At 37.3% G+C, this 18,347-nt stretch overlaps 1 protein-coding gene across 12 annotated transcripts in view; it reads right to left on the bottom strand.

Moving 5' to 3' along the window:
* The window catches only part of tjp1a (tight junction protein 1a), a 111,273-nt gene that overhangs the window by 39,941 nt on the left and 52,985 nt on the right, over positions 1 to 18,347 (bottom strand). The window contains exon 1 of one of the 12 annotated variants that reach the window (XM_024294998.2): positions 10,393 to 10,870. The exons of the other annotated variants lie outside the window; for them this stretch is intronic. Within the exon in view, the coding sequence (XP_024150766.1) occupies positions 10,393 to 10,416 (24 nt within the window). The 5' untranslated portion in view covers positions 10,417 to 10,870. Of the gene's footprint in view, positions 1 to 10,392; positions 10,871 to 18,347 lie in introns of those variants that run through there. 12 annotated transcript variants of the gene reach the window in all.

The following is an 18,347-nucleotide window of genomic DNA, read 5'->3' on the forward strand; positions in this document are numbered from 1 at the left end:
TATCTGCAGAAACAAACCACGAGTCCTCAAACTTAGGAATGACGACCAAACCCAACACTGAAGACACATTCAGCCAATGACTTTTTAGACTAACGGCACTCCCACCTTCTCCCACTTTTCCACACACATGCAACTGGAATGTGCAGATAAGCAGACACAGCCCACCTCCTTGTATCTCATTTCAAACAAATCATCCTGTTTGCGCCACAATATCCTTCTCTGTTTTGCTTGTCCCACATGCTTCATTGGCTGAACAGGAATTACTTCATTTTCACAACAATTACATTTATTAGTAGAGCTTTAAATTAGAATTTGATAAAACCCATACAAGTTACTCACTGTTCACTTTATTATTTTATTATGAAATAAGTTGTAACTAAGCTCGTCTAAACACATTGGAGAGTAGAGTTTCAGTCAACAAAATGGCTTCAATAATAAACCAACGAGCAAGCTTAGTGTGGACTTTTATTATGGGTCACCTAAATGATACTATATTTGACTATATAAATATTTTTGTAAGTTACATTACCAGCACAGGGAGACCCAGACCTGGGGCCCCTTGTGGCTACATAGTTAGCCAGTAGCACAAAAGGTCTTGCCTAAAGACCCACACTGGATTCAGCCCATCACGCCCACTAGGAAATGAACCCTGGTATCTCATGAGACAGTCCTGCACACAGACAACTGCACCATCCAGCTACCACAGACTTAAACTAAACAATCACCAAAAATCAAAAAAAGCCTGTTAATCACCGTTTCAAATACAGTATTTTTATGTGCCGGACATGGACTCAGAGTATGGTGGTAAGAGCAAACTTTTTTTTTTTAAATCTACTATCCATGGTCTTACAGTTGAGTGTGCTAACCCGAAATCTACCTGTCAATGAGGATGGTAAGCAAGTCAGACATCCTTGATAATATTCCCACAACAAACGGGCTGTTACTCGTCCCTCAGCTCCATCTGAATGAACTCTTTTAGATACATAGTTGTAGAAGCTAATTTTTCTTTAACTGTTCTGGTATCGCCTGTCCGTCCTGGGATAGGATCTCTCCTTCATGTGGGAATCCCTAAGGTTTCTTCTTTTTTTCCTGACTCAGGTTTTTTTAGGAGTTTTTCCTTACCGGGAGGGAGGGTCTAAGGGCAGGGATAACCAGTTTATTTAGTCTGTTTAGTTTTTAACAATTGTTTATATTTTGAAGCCCAATGAGGCAAATATCTTTGTGATTTTGGGCTATATAAATAAAACTGAATTGAATTGAATTACATGTGTTCTAATGAACCATTTCATTCATTACATAAAGAATCTCTCAAGTCACTTCAAGTATGCCCTTTGAGATAAGTACTTTTTCTCAGAATGGGAAAGGGTTTAAAATAATGTCCAAGTAAGCTAGTTTGCTGTATTTCTTCAAAAACTTTTAGCGAAATGGCCAAGCATAAAATGTAGATTAAATATAAACCCTTACAGATTACAGTTTAAAGACCATGTATTTAATCTTTATCAGTAACGTTTTTATATTTCTTCAAAGATAGATTGGGAATCCATAAGGGCAAGCTTAAAAAAAAAGTTTGTTTTGAAAATGTAAGCTGCAGTTCTTTAGGCCAAGCAAGAGTCAAAGTTTTCACAGAGTGATATTCCACTGGGGCACAGTATAATCAGACGTCTGCAGCCTCCATGAAATTACAGTGTGCCATTTTTAATTGGCAATTTTGGAGCAACTAAGGAAACAGTGAAAGTGCACAGGCGTTAACACAGGAGGGTCAACTGTTGGAAACTTACAAGAGGAAGAAGGAGAAATGATGTAACCAAGCTTCAACAACATAGAACTTTTAAATAGAAATTCAATTGTAAGAAACTAAAACACAATTGGTTTTAAAAGGTGACACATCAGGTTCTATGTGGTAGGTACACTATGCATTGCAAGTACAGAGTGAATGTTTCTTAACACGATCAAGACCAATGCCAAAACGTTCCAAAAAATAAGAGATTTCGTAATAAATAGTTCAAAAGTCGAATATTACTACTAGGAAAAAAATGTGCTTTAACAAGAAAAAAGTTTGAATTTCGAATCGTTTAGATAAGCTATATAAAATGCATTTACATAAAAACATCAGTTATTGACAACAAAACGGTAGAAAATAAACCTTTTTAAAGTTAAAAAAAATTAAGTTTTGAAGCCTCAGTTTTCATTCTAAACTGAGAATAGCAAGGACTTAGACAAACAGGAGACCTTATTGAACTGTCTTCCAGTCAGCCCTTGTTTGCTTCTGTCCACGTTAGAGAAACAAATTGGCTCCAAGCAGAAAAACATTTTTCTTTTGCCCTAAAACAACCACACCAACAATACAATGTAACATTTTGGAGCTCAACGTAAAATTTGAAGGCAACTAGAACTGTAAGCTGAGATATTTTTTTTTCTAAAACAGACAAAAAACAAAACAAAAACAACATAACATTTGAATTCATGTTGCACAGTGCTCATGTTACACAACACTGAACCACAACTCAGAGACTGCAGATTCAAATGGTGCCATAAAACATGAGGCCAAGCCCACTCAATAGCATTCCAAAGCCTTCCAAGGACTTTGCTACAATAGGAATGTTGTGGGGTAGAATCTATAGAGAAATAATGAGTCAATGTTAGAGGAGCATCCATTTTCCCACCACTTAACCACCAACGTCATTACTATTCCAACCTGGGATGAGATACATTGAAGTACATGTTTGTGTGTATTTTTAAATACAATATTAGAAAATTGTGTCCCCAGATATTTGAACTAATTACTCAATTTAAATGTTTTCAGAACAGCAGCAACATTTAAAATAAACAAAATTAAAAATTCATTGTTTTTGTTTTTCTGAACAAAATTATGCATTTCTAAATTTCTTCTAATATCAAATCAGAGTTCTATACAGTGAAGACCAGGTCCCTGTAAACAATGGCTTATGGGTCATAATGCTGTTAAGGACAGTAATTGTTGGCAGAAGTTCAACTTTCACAGACTGATCTGCTGATGACCTGAAGCAGCCAGCTTTGACTTTGATTGGCCGATCATACAAGGGCAAACCTTTCTGATACAATATCAGTCATATTTTTCTCCCATTTTACATTATTTGCTCAACTATGCATACAGCAAAATGAAAGCAAAAACGCACAAGAGTAACACTACAGTTCAAATGTATTCCCCCCTGAGTGTATAGGATAAAAACCTTCAAGAACTACAGTTACATGAGTCATGCAAAAGGCAAAAGCCTGATATCTTGGTGTTGCTCGCAAACTGGCTTACAGCTGATACTAAACAGGATCAACTGAAGGAACAGCAGGAAGGACACTCTGCTGTGATTGAAGGCCAGAGTTAGAGAGGTTTGGGAGAGACAACCAGACTGCCAGGAGCCAGCAATGTAGCCTGGTTGATAAGTTTTTACAGATTTCACATCCAGAATGCTATTTTAGGAGTGTGGCTACTGGGTACAGACTTCTTAAAATAAGAAAAAGATCAGGGCTTTTACAGTTAATATTTTACCGAACAGAAGGGGTAATCTGCTACTTTTTAATCGTCTAATTTTAATCTAAGTATCCTCTAAAAATGCTTCTTACTCTGCATAACTTCCACTTATAAATAATTTGGTGTCAACGTATTTTTATTTAATGCAGCAGAACATGCATTTAGAGAGACATTAAGATAAAACTAAAAAAATATATATTACCATGCTGCTAAGTTGGTTTATTACTGGGAGCAACCCCCCTTCAACCTCAACCACATTTGTATCCATCTACTGGTTGCTCACCGTCTGTACTCAATCAGCAGAAAACATTACTCAAAAAAATTACATTCTAATTGTTCATCTATTGCAACTCACACCATCACGTAATACTCAACAACATCTTATGTCCCTACACTCCACAAGCCAAATGTAGATCCATAGCTGTGTTATAATTGGATCAAGCTGTGACAGTTTCATTTTTTGGCATGTAATTTTACCTTTCAGAGCTGGAGAGGCACAGATGTTTTAATATTGCAAAGTAGATCCTCCAGATGTGGCAGGGTAGATGAGCTTAAAATCAGTCAGAAGATCGTTTTAAAATATAATTTTTTTTCATAATGACAGGCAGAAAAAAAAGCAAATTTTAACCATGTAGATGTTTCTTCTATATTTTTTTTTTGTTTCCTTTACATTTTGAAAGCAACTAAAGGTTTTTAACATAAAAATGGAGGTTTCACAAAAAGTCTGGAGTCTTAAGCTTAAAGACATTTAAAACTGATTACGTTTATACAATAGCTTTTCTCTCCCATAATATAACAAATGAACAGCAGTTCATAACAATTCACAGTAATACACCAATATCGTAGAGCGTCATTAAATTATCCAAACATAATAAGACTGATGGATTTTTTTAAGTCAACTAATAAATCAGATACTATCTTCAACATATAGCTGGTTCACACACATAAAGGAAGCCTTAGTTCCACTGACAAATGTCCACACATAGAAAAATGTTTCAACGCAGCATATTCAGTCCTACTTCAAATGCATTTTGGCCAAGCGAGTTCAGTAGTGCTTGACCTACATTTGAGATCTCTCGATAACCACCTATCTCACGAGACAATACAGGTCTTACAAACATTTATATTTTTCTCTAATAATTATTAGTGGACTTATCGTGTCATATACATTATTTGCTTATCATTTAGGGTTTCATTTTTGCTGCTGCAATGTTTTTTTATTCAATAAAATATGATAGATGTTGATTCTACTGTAAATGTTGCTGGGTTTACCAGATATACAAAGTTTAAGAAGGTTCAACTTCTCATTTGTTGGTCTAATTATGGGTGCATTAACACTTCCAGGCAACAGCATGCAGAAGTAATAAAACCACTACCAGATGCTTTTGGGCCATGGTGCATTCCATAGGACTACTCTGACTCATAACAATGATTTCTAAACAAATGCCACCATTTTTTATCTGTGCCCTTACGTGATTGGGGTCAAAACATGTTCAATGATACTCGGGCTTAATACTGTGGAAAATAAGCAAACGAACACATGGTAGACAGTGTGCGTGAACAGAGGCATGTAGGGCAATAAGCCTTGGGTTGAATCCGTTCCAGTCTCTTTCTCTCTTCCCAAACCAGCTGAGCCATGGCTGCCACATGCACTCTTCTCTTGTATCTCCAGACTACCTCTGCTTCGCTCTGTCTCACACACACAAAACATCCAGCATAAAATCCCCGGTGCCTGTGAAAATCCCTGTATGGCACTGTTCTGCACTGGCCTGTTTGAAAATGGTGCAGGTTTTAGCTGGAGTGCCTATGGCATCTGCAGAAAAGCGAGGAATTCTATGAGTTACATTTCTATGCATTACAAACCAGCAAATAAGACACAGTTGAAGTGCAAGAAACCCTAATATAAAAGAATAATCCCACAATGCTTAGAACAATGTGTAAGTGCAGTTTTAACAGTCGGTTACAACATAGCTTTAAAATAAAAAAGACATCCCTTCTTCAACTCTTGTGCTCAGTGAAAATATTAGAATTAAAAGACCACAAAATAAAGTGCATACAAACGTGATTATGCCTCATCAAATTTCTAATCCCTCTCGACATCTATCAATATTAAATTAAATACTCATTTTGGTTGCATATTTTAGTTTAGCCAAATGATTAAAATGCAAATTTCAGTCAAAGAAGAATATCATATTACTGTCTTAGTGAGGCAGTAATCTGACAGTCACTTACAATACAGTTCTATAAATAACGTCCAGCTAAAATCTTTGAAGCATCTCAGAAAAACAGAAAGTTGTAATAAATAGTAAAACTTTTATTTTCAGTATGAGCATTAATCCCACATCCAACATGAGATTCTACAATAGTTAAGGGTTTTATTCAAATTAAACTGAAATGGATACCAGATTCTAAAGCCAAGTGCTATAATTCTGTGATTATAGGAAAGAGCAGCAGTCTTTTTAAGAACTGCCATGTGACTCAGATTATGGCCGGTGCATCTCTCCCTCCTCCCTCCTGTTCCATCCTTTTTCAAAAAACCCTCCTCCCCAGGAGGGAATTTTCTCTTTTTTCTTCTTTTCTCTGTTATCCACCTGCTTCCAACAGTGTGAATCTGCCCTGAATTTGCCTGCCATAGATAACAGGATAAGCAGGTCAGATATCCCTGATAACACTCACATAGTCAGGCTTGCTTTCCTTGAATAAACACAAACAGCTGCTTTCTCTTAAAAGTTTGTCACTATTTCTGCAGGCTCTTCCACTTATAAACTTAAGAGGGGTCGGTAAAGTTCATCATAGATACACTTTATCTATGAAAGACACAATGTTAAAGAGAATCCTGGACATCACATTGTATGACTTTTAAAGAACACAGTTGTTTTAATGGAGTAGAAAAAAAGTATTTGGTCAATAATAAAAGTTCACTTCAATATTGTAATGTAACCCTGCTTGTCAATGACAGAGGTCAAACATTTCCTGTAGGTCCTCCCCAGGTTTGCATCCACTATGATGGCTATTTTGGCCCATTTATCCATGCAGATCTTTTCAAGAGCGATACAGATTTCCCATTGGATTTAGGTGTCTTAAGCAGTCCCCTCTTGTAATTTTTGGGATGTTGCCTCTCTATTTTCAAGATCATTTGTACCCCACCTGGTAAAATTGTACATAGAGCCCCAGGTGGAGGGTTAGTGATCTTGTATTCAGTCAATTTTCTCATAATTGCTATAACAGTTGTTTTCTTTGCTCCAAGCTGCTTGCTTATAGATTGATTCATGTGCACAAGCTTGCCCCTAGTGTCCTTCGACAGCTCTTTGGTTTTGGGCATGTTTGAGAGGTTGCAGTCTGACTGTTTATGGATATAGACAGATGTCTCATTCATACAAATAAGTTCAAAATGGTCCCTTTAATTCAGATAACTATTAAAAGATAGAAAACTTTCTAAATAAGAAATAACAGTCAGTGAGGCATACAATAATTGTTTGTCGGAGGTAAATACTTATTAAGTATACTTATTAGAAACGTATGTGCATACAAAGTGATTTCCCGGATGTATTTATTTATTATTAAGGACAAACTTTTATTCCTAACAGTAAGAATTGCCCCGATTACCACTTAAAAAACGAAGTCAAAACCACCTGAGAGGAAGAATAACCAACCGATATTCTGTGTGGTCAACTGGCAGGTCATGCAGAGCCACAACTATTACCTGCTTTTCTTCAAATTAATTAGATGTTTATGTCAAGATTTGTATTTTTGTGTAAAAAGAGGACTGCAAAACTATGACACAACATCTACAGTCCAGTATCTTGATTCTGAGACAGAGTGCAGCAAAAAAGATCTGCAAGTAAGATCTACACGTAATTACCTTTTTTGAATTAGCTGACTGGCAGTAACTATGCATTCTGAAATAAATACTCAAAGAGCATTTTATTAGAACAGTTAATGATGCATAATGTTCCAATTTAACTTGCTGAGGCAGACAGATAATCTAATACATAAAAATTAGATGACATTTTAAAAGAATGTGGGTTACTTAAACACTTGCAAGAAATGTTTACAAGTTTGTGTGTTAGTAGAGTTTTCAAGTACAGGAGAGCTCCATCAGCTCTCGGATAACAGCTTACTTTCTTAACATGGAAACACCGCCATTTTATAAATGATCTAAGTGCACAACAGCAGCCAGAGAGAACAAAGATGTTACATGAAGAGGCACCTCTGAGCAATTTGTAATTTCATAAACATCTTACATTGCGAATATAACTAATCTACATTGCAACATAACCCCAGTCCATTACTATAAAAAAGTCTTGTGTTTCCACACACATCCATTTATGCAGCAGAAAAACCTCAAGCTACTGTGGATAGCAGGAGTAAGTTAATCAGACACACACCAGTGTGTACATAGCTTGTACATGTGTGTTAACATGTCTAGGGGGTGGGCGCGAGAGTAGGTTAACTTGAATGAGATAGTTTGCTTCCTTTGGCAGGTTTAAAGACGTTGGAGGAGACAATAACAATGAGTTTTGTTTTTCTGCAGGTGAAGCCTGGTGCAATTCCTTGACAATGTGGTCTAGTAAAGCAGACATCTATTTTCAAATATTCTAAAGTTTTTTTCACTATGATTTTAATCAATAGAATTAGACTAAAAATGGTATAGGTGTCACTGAATGATTCTTACCAGCATAATATTGTTCTGAATAAAAGATCTTTAAATTTAAGGGTTACTGCTTTGTCAAACACTACATTTGCTGCTCCCTGATATGTTAATCGCCTCAGGTTTAACATGGGGAGCTTAGGACACAGAACAAAGACATCATCAGTACTCTTTTTCTCACTAACACTTGGTTGTAATTGCATTTCCCTCCTTCAGTGATGTAAATGGAGATGTGTAATCATCAAAGCCAAACAGCGGCTGTTTTTGGCTCACTGTGCAACTCTAATTAATACAGCCTCTTCCACACAAATGCGTTTTGCACTCGTTTCAGTTGAAACACACTCGTCTTAAAAGGGACCACTAATGCTATGAATTCATTTCCATTTTGTGTACATTCACAAAAGCAGGGAGGGACTTCAGAAGGCCAACATGGTACAAGACAACTAACTACTATAGTAAATAAAAGTTGATGCAAGTTTAAATGATAAAGTTAAACGGTTATCGTAACAATAAAATTGCAAATTGATGTGACTTTACAAGATTTAGGACTAACTGTGTGAAATATTAATGTGATTTATGATCAAACCAAAGACTTTTAATGTCGACCCATGGGATGAGACGTTAGCACACCCACAAATATGACTGCTAATCTAATGAGAAACATTTTCCATCAGTGTATCATCAAATCTGTTTTATAAGAGCAACATGAGTAACATGGTAGTCTACCACTCCCCAACAAGTGGGAGGAAATATGTGGACACCGACTACTGAAACAGCAAAACAAGTTATACCTATGACTTATTCAATGTCATTTTGTAATACAAAACTGTCAAAAAAAAGAAAAAAAAATCCAAATAAACCTGTTCCGCGAGTAAAACTACACAAAACATCCACTTAAATACCACTGTCTATGCTTCGGTAAAGTCAAAAAGAGCCAATACAAGAAGCTGCACACTGACTGTTGTAAAACAACTCAGAAAACTCTTTTAAAAAGTTTCTATTCAAACAGACTCCCTGCACGCCAAAGTGTTTTATTTTGGTTGATGCTGTGGTTATAGCAGCAGAGCTGTCACCCAGGCCTTTGTGTTTCTCTTCAAGCAAGAAGAAAACTACACACGAGTCCAACCATCTGTAACAAAACAAACAGGCCTCACCACAAATTCTCAAGATATCAGGCGGGAAAAAGAAAAAAAAAGGGCCCAAAACAAACCAGCTGAGAAAACAAACCAGCTTTTACATGCTAACTCCTGTGAGCTAGCTCCAAACTGTGGGGAGTGTGCATTATTACTATTAAATGACGGTCTAACAACAGTCATCTTGTACAGTACTGTGTAACGTCAGCATTTGTCACGATGGAGCTGGTTTCGTCTAACTGGAAGAACCGCTTAAACTTGAACAACCTTAACCTCTGTTGAACAAACAATACACATTCCACACTCTGCATAGTAAGACTGTCAAAGAAAAAATAAATTTATAAGATATTGACATAACCAACTTAAGCTTGTGTAAATTTGAAGCTTTACCAGCAGTTTATAAATTGACTGTTTTTAGGATTGCACCTGATCTGTGTCTACATTTCTGCAAGGATTCATTCATTTTTAAAAAGTTATGTCAAACTAGGATTTAAAACTTTCAATAACACATCCAACCCATTTTTAACTAAAATGTTACCTTTCTTATTGAGTGACAGATTGGGTGTTTACACAAAGCAAAATAATGTCTACAAACATTTAAAATAACGTGTTTTCTAGTTTGTATGAGGTTAAAATGACTACCTAAATTGGTGTCTGGTGTGCTTTGAGGGCCAAACAGTTTATAGCTTTAAGCCTTGTTTACTTTTCAACTCTTTGAAGACTTGAGAGACATTTATTCAATCAGGAATATCAACAGGTAGCTAAGCAGAGGGCTAATCTGATGATTTGTTATTGATTTATGTCAATTACATCAACAATCACATCAGTTTAAAGTTTTGATCCAGTGGTCTAAAAACAGTGTGTTTGAGTGTAGTGTTGATGAGTCTGACCCTCAAATAAACCTAAACACACGAGCACCATCACCACTACACATATTACATTACAACTCCTGACAGCCACTGAAGTTTTCTGAGAAAGCTGCGGATAGACTTGCCTCATTTTCCCTTCGTTTTCAGCAGTTGAAAGGCCTTTCACGCGCACGGCATTACATAAGGAAGCAGCACAAACTCGCATTTAAATTTTTTATCCGGCCAGGTACTCACCTTATTTGAAGCTTTGGAGGACATGTTTCTGTATCTTTTAGCTTCAATAGCGTCAGGGTTAAAGTTGTTCCTGTCTTTGTTTTGATAACCACTCCGGTGACTGCGCTATGTATTTCCCTTCCGAGTTGAATTTTCGCCCAGCTGCCGCCACGCCGGGCAACGCTTCTATTTTATTTTATCCGGGACGACGGGAAACATGTCACGAAAAGACGAAGAGGGGAAAGACCAAAGTTCATTATCTTATCTCCACTCCCCGAAACTCTAGTGATTATCCAGCCGGGTATGGAGTCTCGGAGGACAGTCGAGGCGAAAAAAAAAACGCAAACAAATGAGGGCTCCTTGTGGTGGCGTCACGTCGCTAACCTCTGGATGAAAAGTTGGGTAGAGTAGGCATCACTGGGACGGTGTGCAGCAATGGCTGTAGCAGGCTGAGCCAACGTCTCCCTGCTCTCAGCCCTGTGAGCAACGGCAGTGTCGTGTATGTGCGGAACGGACCAATGCGCGAATATAGGGGTGCGCCGGTAAACATTTATCCGGGACGTCGTCTGTTTAGGCCAAATTAGACTCTTTATTATCACTTATTGTGTAATTTTCTAAGCGATATACAATTTTGCACTACGTCTTACTTTATTATTCATAAATACTGATGTTTTTAATAGCTAAATAATGCGGCTCCAAATGAAAGCCTCCCCCTTGTAATCTCCGGGAATAAACAGTCTGGGATACAATAAGGAGAAGCGACACCGCTGTCCCTGTTGATGCTGAATGCTCACTTTCAATGTGAGATGAAAGTGAATAGTGCATTAGTCAAGGGCTACAGTGGCTTTTAAAATAATAATAATAAAAAACTACTTTAAAATGAATTGGTATGCTTTACATCAAAATCGTTTTAATTAAAATTTAAAAACAGAGCTTGTTATTTGGTCAAAACAAGGTCAGTTTAAAAACTTGACTGTCAAACCCCCTATTTACTGATTTTTTTTATCTGTTAAATAAGATAAACAGAGTCAATTTAAAAGTAATTTACTAAACAGAAACAATAGTGGTGCTTGTGGTTGATAGGTTACCTCACAGGAAACCTCAGAAGCCATTAAGTTCAGTTAGGACTTCTTGAACCAGACCACACCCACAGGATGCAACAATCTCAGCATGTGTTCACTCTCTGTTCACTTCTGTTTCAAGTGATTGACAGCACCACTAAAGTAGGTCAGATGAAAATGCATAAAACGATCAGAGCAACTTTGCATTAATGAAATTTCCAAAGTTGGTTCCGGTTAAATTCTGGCTATTTTGGAACATATGAACACTAGGACACACCCTTCCTTTCACAAACAAACCGAGCAATCACATCTTCCCCCGTCTATCTCCTCCAACTGATTACTTCCTCTGTGTCTTTCCTCTTCAACAGTGGAGGAGGGCTTGGAGACAGCGTAGGTGGTCTAAGGAGTTAATTCCCGACAGGCATAATCCTACTAGGAAAATATACTGCAATCCAGGAGAAGAGAACATGTTTAGAGGATGGCAAGCAAACGATGACCTCCCTCCACAGAAGCTGGCGCAAGCCAAGAGAAGGATCAAGATGGAGGAAAGAAAGCTAAAGCAAGCAGTGACACATAAAGACATGAAGTATTTTCTAATAAATATACATTAAAATCACATTTAAGCAAAGTCCAAACAATGAATCTGACACAAGAGTCATACATACTATTATAGATGCAAGCCGTTCACTCCTTCTGAAAGTCCTCAGACGTTTATCAGGATCAATCAGTGCCGACAGCAGAAGGTTTAACATGGTTAAAACTCACAGACTAAATCAGGATAGCTTCCAATCAAAAATAGCTAATCTTAATCTTGCAAATCTTGCAAATCAGCTCTCATACAACATTAATTTCTTCTTCAGCACACTGCTATTCTAAGCTATGGCGACTACCTCCAAGCAGAGACGACCGGGACTTAAATAACGCTCCAATGTGGCAAAATGTAATCTTTATCACTTCATCCTCTCTCTCTCTCTTTCTCTCTCAACAAACATGTGCACACAAACACAAGCAAGAGAGACGTGGCCCTTCTGGACAACAGACTGCTTCAAAAGCTCAGGTGCACTCATGGAAGAGCAGGCACATGGAAAACAAAAGGCCAACATGCAGTCCAACATTTAGTTGGAACGCATCACAAGGTTCACTCAACCCAGTATGGAGCTAAAAAGCGTAATGTAGAGTAAAAAAAGGCAAAAGTGAACACGCTTAAAGTGGAATGCTGACTAAACGCGAGTAAAAACAGGCACCAGAGGACAAAGAATAAGATGTTTAAGAGCTCCAAATCAGATTATTCTCTTTCTGTTTTCATTTGAAGTAGGTTGGGTGTCTGTGACTGCGAGTTCCCTCCTGTGGCCTGTTGACTCAGGCCTGACCTGGTGATCCTGCAGATGCCTTTCCTTCATGAAAATTAAAACCTTCTGGAGACAACCTTTTCCTCAATGCTACTGCAGTGCACTGCAGCACAGAGTTTAAAGCCACCAAGGATGCCTAATCCTAATGTAAATATTTGTGTAGCGCTTTTTGTTCTCCCTGAATGGTAAAACTGCATGCATTTTCATTTAAATTAACTTAATTTTCCATTTGATCATTGCAAATTTGCTGCACTAATGTCTTACTCAAAATACATTAATGGTAATGAAGTCTTTGAACAACGTTAATGCTGAATAACAGCAGACTAGACAGACAAAAACTGCTGTCAGCAGGCATTCGTGTTGTTTTTTAAGTAGGAATGTTTCCACTTATATCATTGTTGGGTTTATATATCAATTTTCAAAGTTTTACATCAGGAAACAAACCAACAAGAGCTGATTTTAGAGTGTAATTCCTATCAAATGTTTAAGCCTATAGGAGGCAAGTTTTAACATTTTTCATATCTATTTTATTTTTTGCTTTTCATTATCACACCTCTATTCAACAGTTACAAACTAATTAGACAATTAAAAAAAACATTTTAAGCTAGAATCTTTTTAATGAACTCGTCATTTCTAAAATACCTTTCCATAAATGTATCCCTTTTCTTGACCTGTTATATCCCTTTCGGGGTCACTTAGTTGCTGGAGCCTGTCCCAGCTACTGTTGGGCAAGGGTGGGGTACACAATCACTCCCACTCACACTCACACCTAGAAACACCCAAAAACCTATGAAGCATGGTTTTGGACAGTGGGAGGAAGCCTGGAGAAAACTCACCCATGCAATGGAAGAAGATGCTCCACAATGAAAGGTCCCAGATGGGATTTGAACAAGGGTCTTCTCGCTAGAGTGCTAACCGCTGCACCACCATGCACCCCCTTTTCCATGAATAAAAGATCCAATATGCTTTAGTGAAAATATAAGCTGACATTTAGCCTAAAATGGAACAAAAACTGGGGACAGTTTGAGTATGAATGCCAATAAATATGTTAATATAATTATTTTTCATAATTTAGTAACAAGGACTATGCTGAATCTGTCTTTGAGAGTAAACTCTTGAAAACTTCATTGTTGATAAAACATAAACCTGTGGGCATGTGAACATTGTAAACTATAATTGTAAGCTTTGCATGGTTACAAGTGGTAAAATACACAAAAACATACACAAAAAAGTTTGGGGTTATGAAAAGAGACATGTCTTCACTTTTCTCCTTTGGGGAATCACATGGCCTGAATCCAGTGTTCTATTTGTCAGGAGTTCTTTAGTTCCTGGCAAAATTATGTAAACTTTAAGACCATTTATATATATAATTTAATCTTTCTCAGGTGTCTACCATCTGTGTTTAAAAGCTTGACTCTCCAAAACAATCATAATTTTCCTTGACATTTACAATAATTACACTGCAAATGAAAATATCTTTGCAGATATATTATTCTCCAGGAAAGAGAACCAAATCTAGTGCCAGAGATTAGAAATACTGGGCTTGTGCTGGGTTTCAGCTTAACAGACAGCACAGTGTGAGTAAGTCGTCTGAAGAAAGGTGGGCTTCAATCTACTTAATAGTAGAACTGGGGAGAGTGGGCTTGTACCTAATAGCTTTCACCTGTAGGTGAGAGATAGTGGCTTTAATTCAACTTTGGTTTGAATTGTAGCTAGGTCTCAACAGACAGTTTTCAAATTCTTTACGCAGGCAGCAAGAGTAAAATGCAAAGGGATCTGATGGACAGGAACTCAACTAGAACCCAAAGCAGCAGATGATCTAATTGGCGGTTGCATTGTATTCATGAGCTCCCACCCATTTCAAATGACAAGTTACCATTCTCTACGTTCATCCAGTATGTTAACCAGCACCTACATATCATTAACCAAACCAGCAATTGGCTTCGGCAGGGATATTCAGCTTCATGTTTCTGTTCTGTACACTAAACCGTCTATTTTCGGTGCTCTGAGAGCCGCTAACCTCCACGGCTGATATAGCCGATTGGTGCAGAAAATACTTTCATTCCATAATAATCTTCTAATCCCAATTCATGGGCCTTTTGTCCTGGAAGAGAAGACTAGGGACTTCAAAGGCACTCTATTATCACTGGAGCGAAAAGCTAAGGTCATTAGGGTAGTTAAATAACAATCATCTATCCTTCAAACATGGCCAAGGGCTGTGCTTTTGAATTAACAGTGCAGGATAATGGTCATTGTTGGAAAAAAGGGGGGAATCAGAGGAAATGATAATAAGGAGCGGGGAAATGATCAGTCTGGTCGACTTTGGATTGGATTTTTTTTTTTGTTTTGGAGAAGTTGTTGTTTTGGAGTGACATTTGATCATCACTTCTGTTCATAGTGTATTAGGAGGAATAAAAAAGAACAAGATAACAAATACAGTTACCGGTTTAAATCACCTTCTTCCAAAGATCATGTCATTCACTTCATTGTGAGGATCCATGTATCTGAAAGTTTCTACAATCAGCTTTCATTTAAATTTACAAGAGTTTGCATGACGCAAACATCTGGTCAGGATGTGTTAAGCTACGTACACATCAGGCATTTGATGTAGAATTAAGAATGCACGACAAGCGGGTTCTAGAGCATTTAGACAATGGTGTTCACACTGGACAAGCAGGGAGGGGCTTCTCACGTTTTTTCTCTCACTGTTTACCAGTGCATGTTTGGAAGAAGCTTGATGTGAAATGTCAAAGCGGTGCAAATCTGGAGATTTGGACACAAAACGAAACAGTTCAGTTCATTGCTATTGTCCTTGCAATGGTGTATGAATTACCATCATGACAGGAGAGTGGTTTTGGTTTATCTTTATTTTAAAAACAAACGCAGACGTCATCAAGCTCATTGCCATGTCGGAAATCACCAGATAAACCAGCTACACTCTAAGTTTAGAGCGTTTCACCACATCACTATCAAATCCGATTTCCTGATTGGTCAAAGTTTGACTTGGTTTAGCAGGCAACATACATTCATTGGACTAAAACACGTGTTTACAAAGACATTTCATTGGAAGTAGCTACTTGTAAAGAGTGGTGTGATTGTAATTTCACATACACCATCCATCTTGAGTGTTTTCCTCCAGGAGAATTCACAAAGAATAAATCTTAAACACACCTAACCCTATTCATGAGGAAGTAAAATATTAGTTTTTTGGGGGGAGAATTTCCAAACTAGAAATAGTGCCTTAAAATCACATATTTTTACCTTTCAGTTTAGAAAATCATTTTTTTATCACTCTCACCAATATAGTCTTTTTCATTAAGAATACTTCTTGCAACATGTCAAAAACACAGCCACATTTGTCCATCCAAATGCATCCCAAGAAAGCATGGGTTTAAAAGTCTTGCCTCACGTCAGTATGTACTCACTGATGTGCGTGTTGACCCCTCCTCAGTGAGGGGTTGATTTTAATGCAGAGTAACGTAAAGTCACAGTTTGTAGCTCTGGTTTTTCGAGGAACTGAATCATCCTCTGTCCATAGTTTTGCTGGATAAAAACTGAACGTCTGCACAGATATAAATAGAAATGTATAATCCGAGCTAAAAGGGATATCAGCTGAGTTGTTAATGCTGCAATTTAGTTTCATCTACTACCACAACAAATAAGATAAGCTTGTGTGAGAAGGCTCTGAAGTGTTGTTATTTTGAGTGACATCTAGGTCCGCAGAGTTCTTAAGATGAAGAAAAAAGAAAAAGCTTTCGGAGAACTAAATTTACCGTGGCGGGTCAGTCACAGGTAGATGTGAAGCAGCCTACTCTCAAATCTTCTAAACACATTTTACGTAGAGAGACAGCCCGTGATCAAGCAACCAAGAAAAAAAAAATACTTTTCTCCTCGCTTTTCTTGTCCTTCCAAAAAGATAAAGAATGCTCAGCCTTTTATAGCCAGAGAGAAAAATGAGGCTGCAGTGAACCTGGATGAACCTCATTTTGCCTCGATGTGACATCGCAAGGCACTCAGCAAAAAACAACCAAGATTGTAGTGTTTGCAGCACACTGAACAACAAATTCCCTCCTCAAAAAAAGGTCAGTTCTGACTAAAACCAATCTTCTGTACACTGAGTGAGGAAAGCATGTTATTGTGTAGCGAGAGTCACATCCATTGCTGTAAATTTAGGCATGAAGCAGAAAAAAAGAAACATTAAGTCAAGCCTTCCTGCAGTGTGGCAGCCAATGCAGAATCAGACCATAAATTGAAACACGTCTAATCCCAAGGTAAAGTCAACCACACACACACGGCGTTTGTGTGTCCATGTGGGTGTGGATGTGAGCTTGCAAGAGCGAGGGAGGTTTGACTGCCAGTAAATACTTCATGAACAACAATTGAAGCTTTTCCCTTCATTGTTGTCATGGTGCACTGTGCAAATGTGACTTCAACTTAGTTGCCAACCAGTGTTGTTTTATGAAGATAAATATATTATAGTGTATTTCTGCCATGCCAATAAGAACAAACTGAACTTCAAAGCTTCAGATTTTATCATAAAACATTTAGTTTATGCAGAATTGATATGAAACACCCTAAAGTGATGCAACTAAAACAGACCAACTGGTGGACATTTAGATCAAAGTTTTAGGAAAAAAAATTGGAAGAAAAGTGTTAAATGTCCTCCTCCCAGGCAGCACTCACATGGGATTTTTTACCATTCACTTACACCTGGGTGCACTAAAGTGACAGGTGCGTGCATAAACCTGCTGACATGCTATATAAGTTTCCAGACTTTCTTGGCTGGGATGAGGATGACTCAGCAAAAAAAAAAAAAAAAGTGTAATTGAGATTAAATATATATTAACCTTAAATAAACCCATTTTGTTTAATTTCAGCATATTTTGTGACACATTTAATGATAATCTCAAGTAATTTTAAAGTGTGAGAGCATCAAAACTTTAAATTACTCATTAATTCATAAAAAGGAGCAAAATGATGAAACATATTTTGCAGCAAGCTAAAACTTATTTCTTAAAAAATATATATTTTAAGCATGTTAAAAACCAAAGAAATCCAGGAAGTTTGATAGTTTGTAACATTACAAACATTGTGAAGCAACTCTGCACAAATCAAGGCAAAAAATGTAGCAAGGTCTATTAAAATAAACACAGGAAAAGCCAAAATGTTTGCAAGCTCAGTGATTAAAATCACCACTAAAGCAGCACTTCTGTCTTTTTTTTTTTTTGCATGAAAACGTGAAACCTAAGGATCCCCACTGAGGGAATCCTATCCAAAAGCTTTACAAAGCAGAACCTAAACAAACAAAACAATATCAAGTGTGTGTCACAGACAAAGCATTAAAGTAGAATTATTACAGCATGCATAGAGTAAAGCGTTGGAGAAAAAAAATACAAATCAAGTAGTTGTGATCACCGAAGAATAATTAAAAAAAAATAACCCTTCTAAAGTTTGCACCATCACAGATGTTCGAAATCTTCAATTATTCAGAGTCTGAACAGGGACAGTCTGGCAGAGCTGGGAGCATGAGAAATACTTTATTTTCACTGGGCATAAACTAAACTTC

This window comes from Oryzias melastigma, linkage group LG3 (assembly GCF_002922805.2).
Source record: "Oryzias melastigma strain HK-1 linkage group LG3, ASM292280v2, whole genome shotgun sequence".
Classification (NCBI taxonomy): Eukaryota; Metazoa; Chordata; class Actinopteri; order Beloniformes; family Adrianichthyidae; genus Oryzias; species Oryzias melastigma.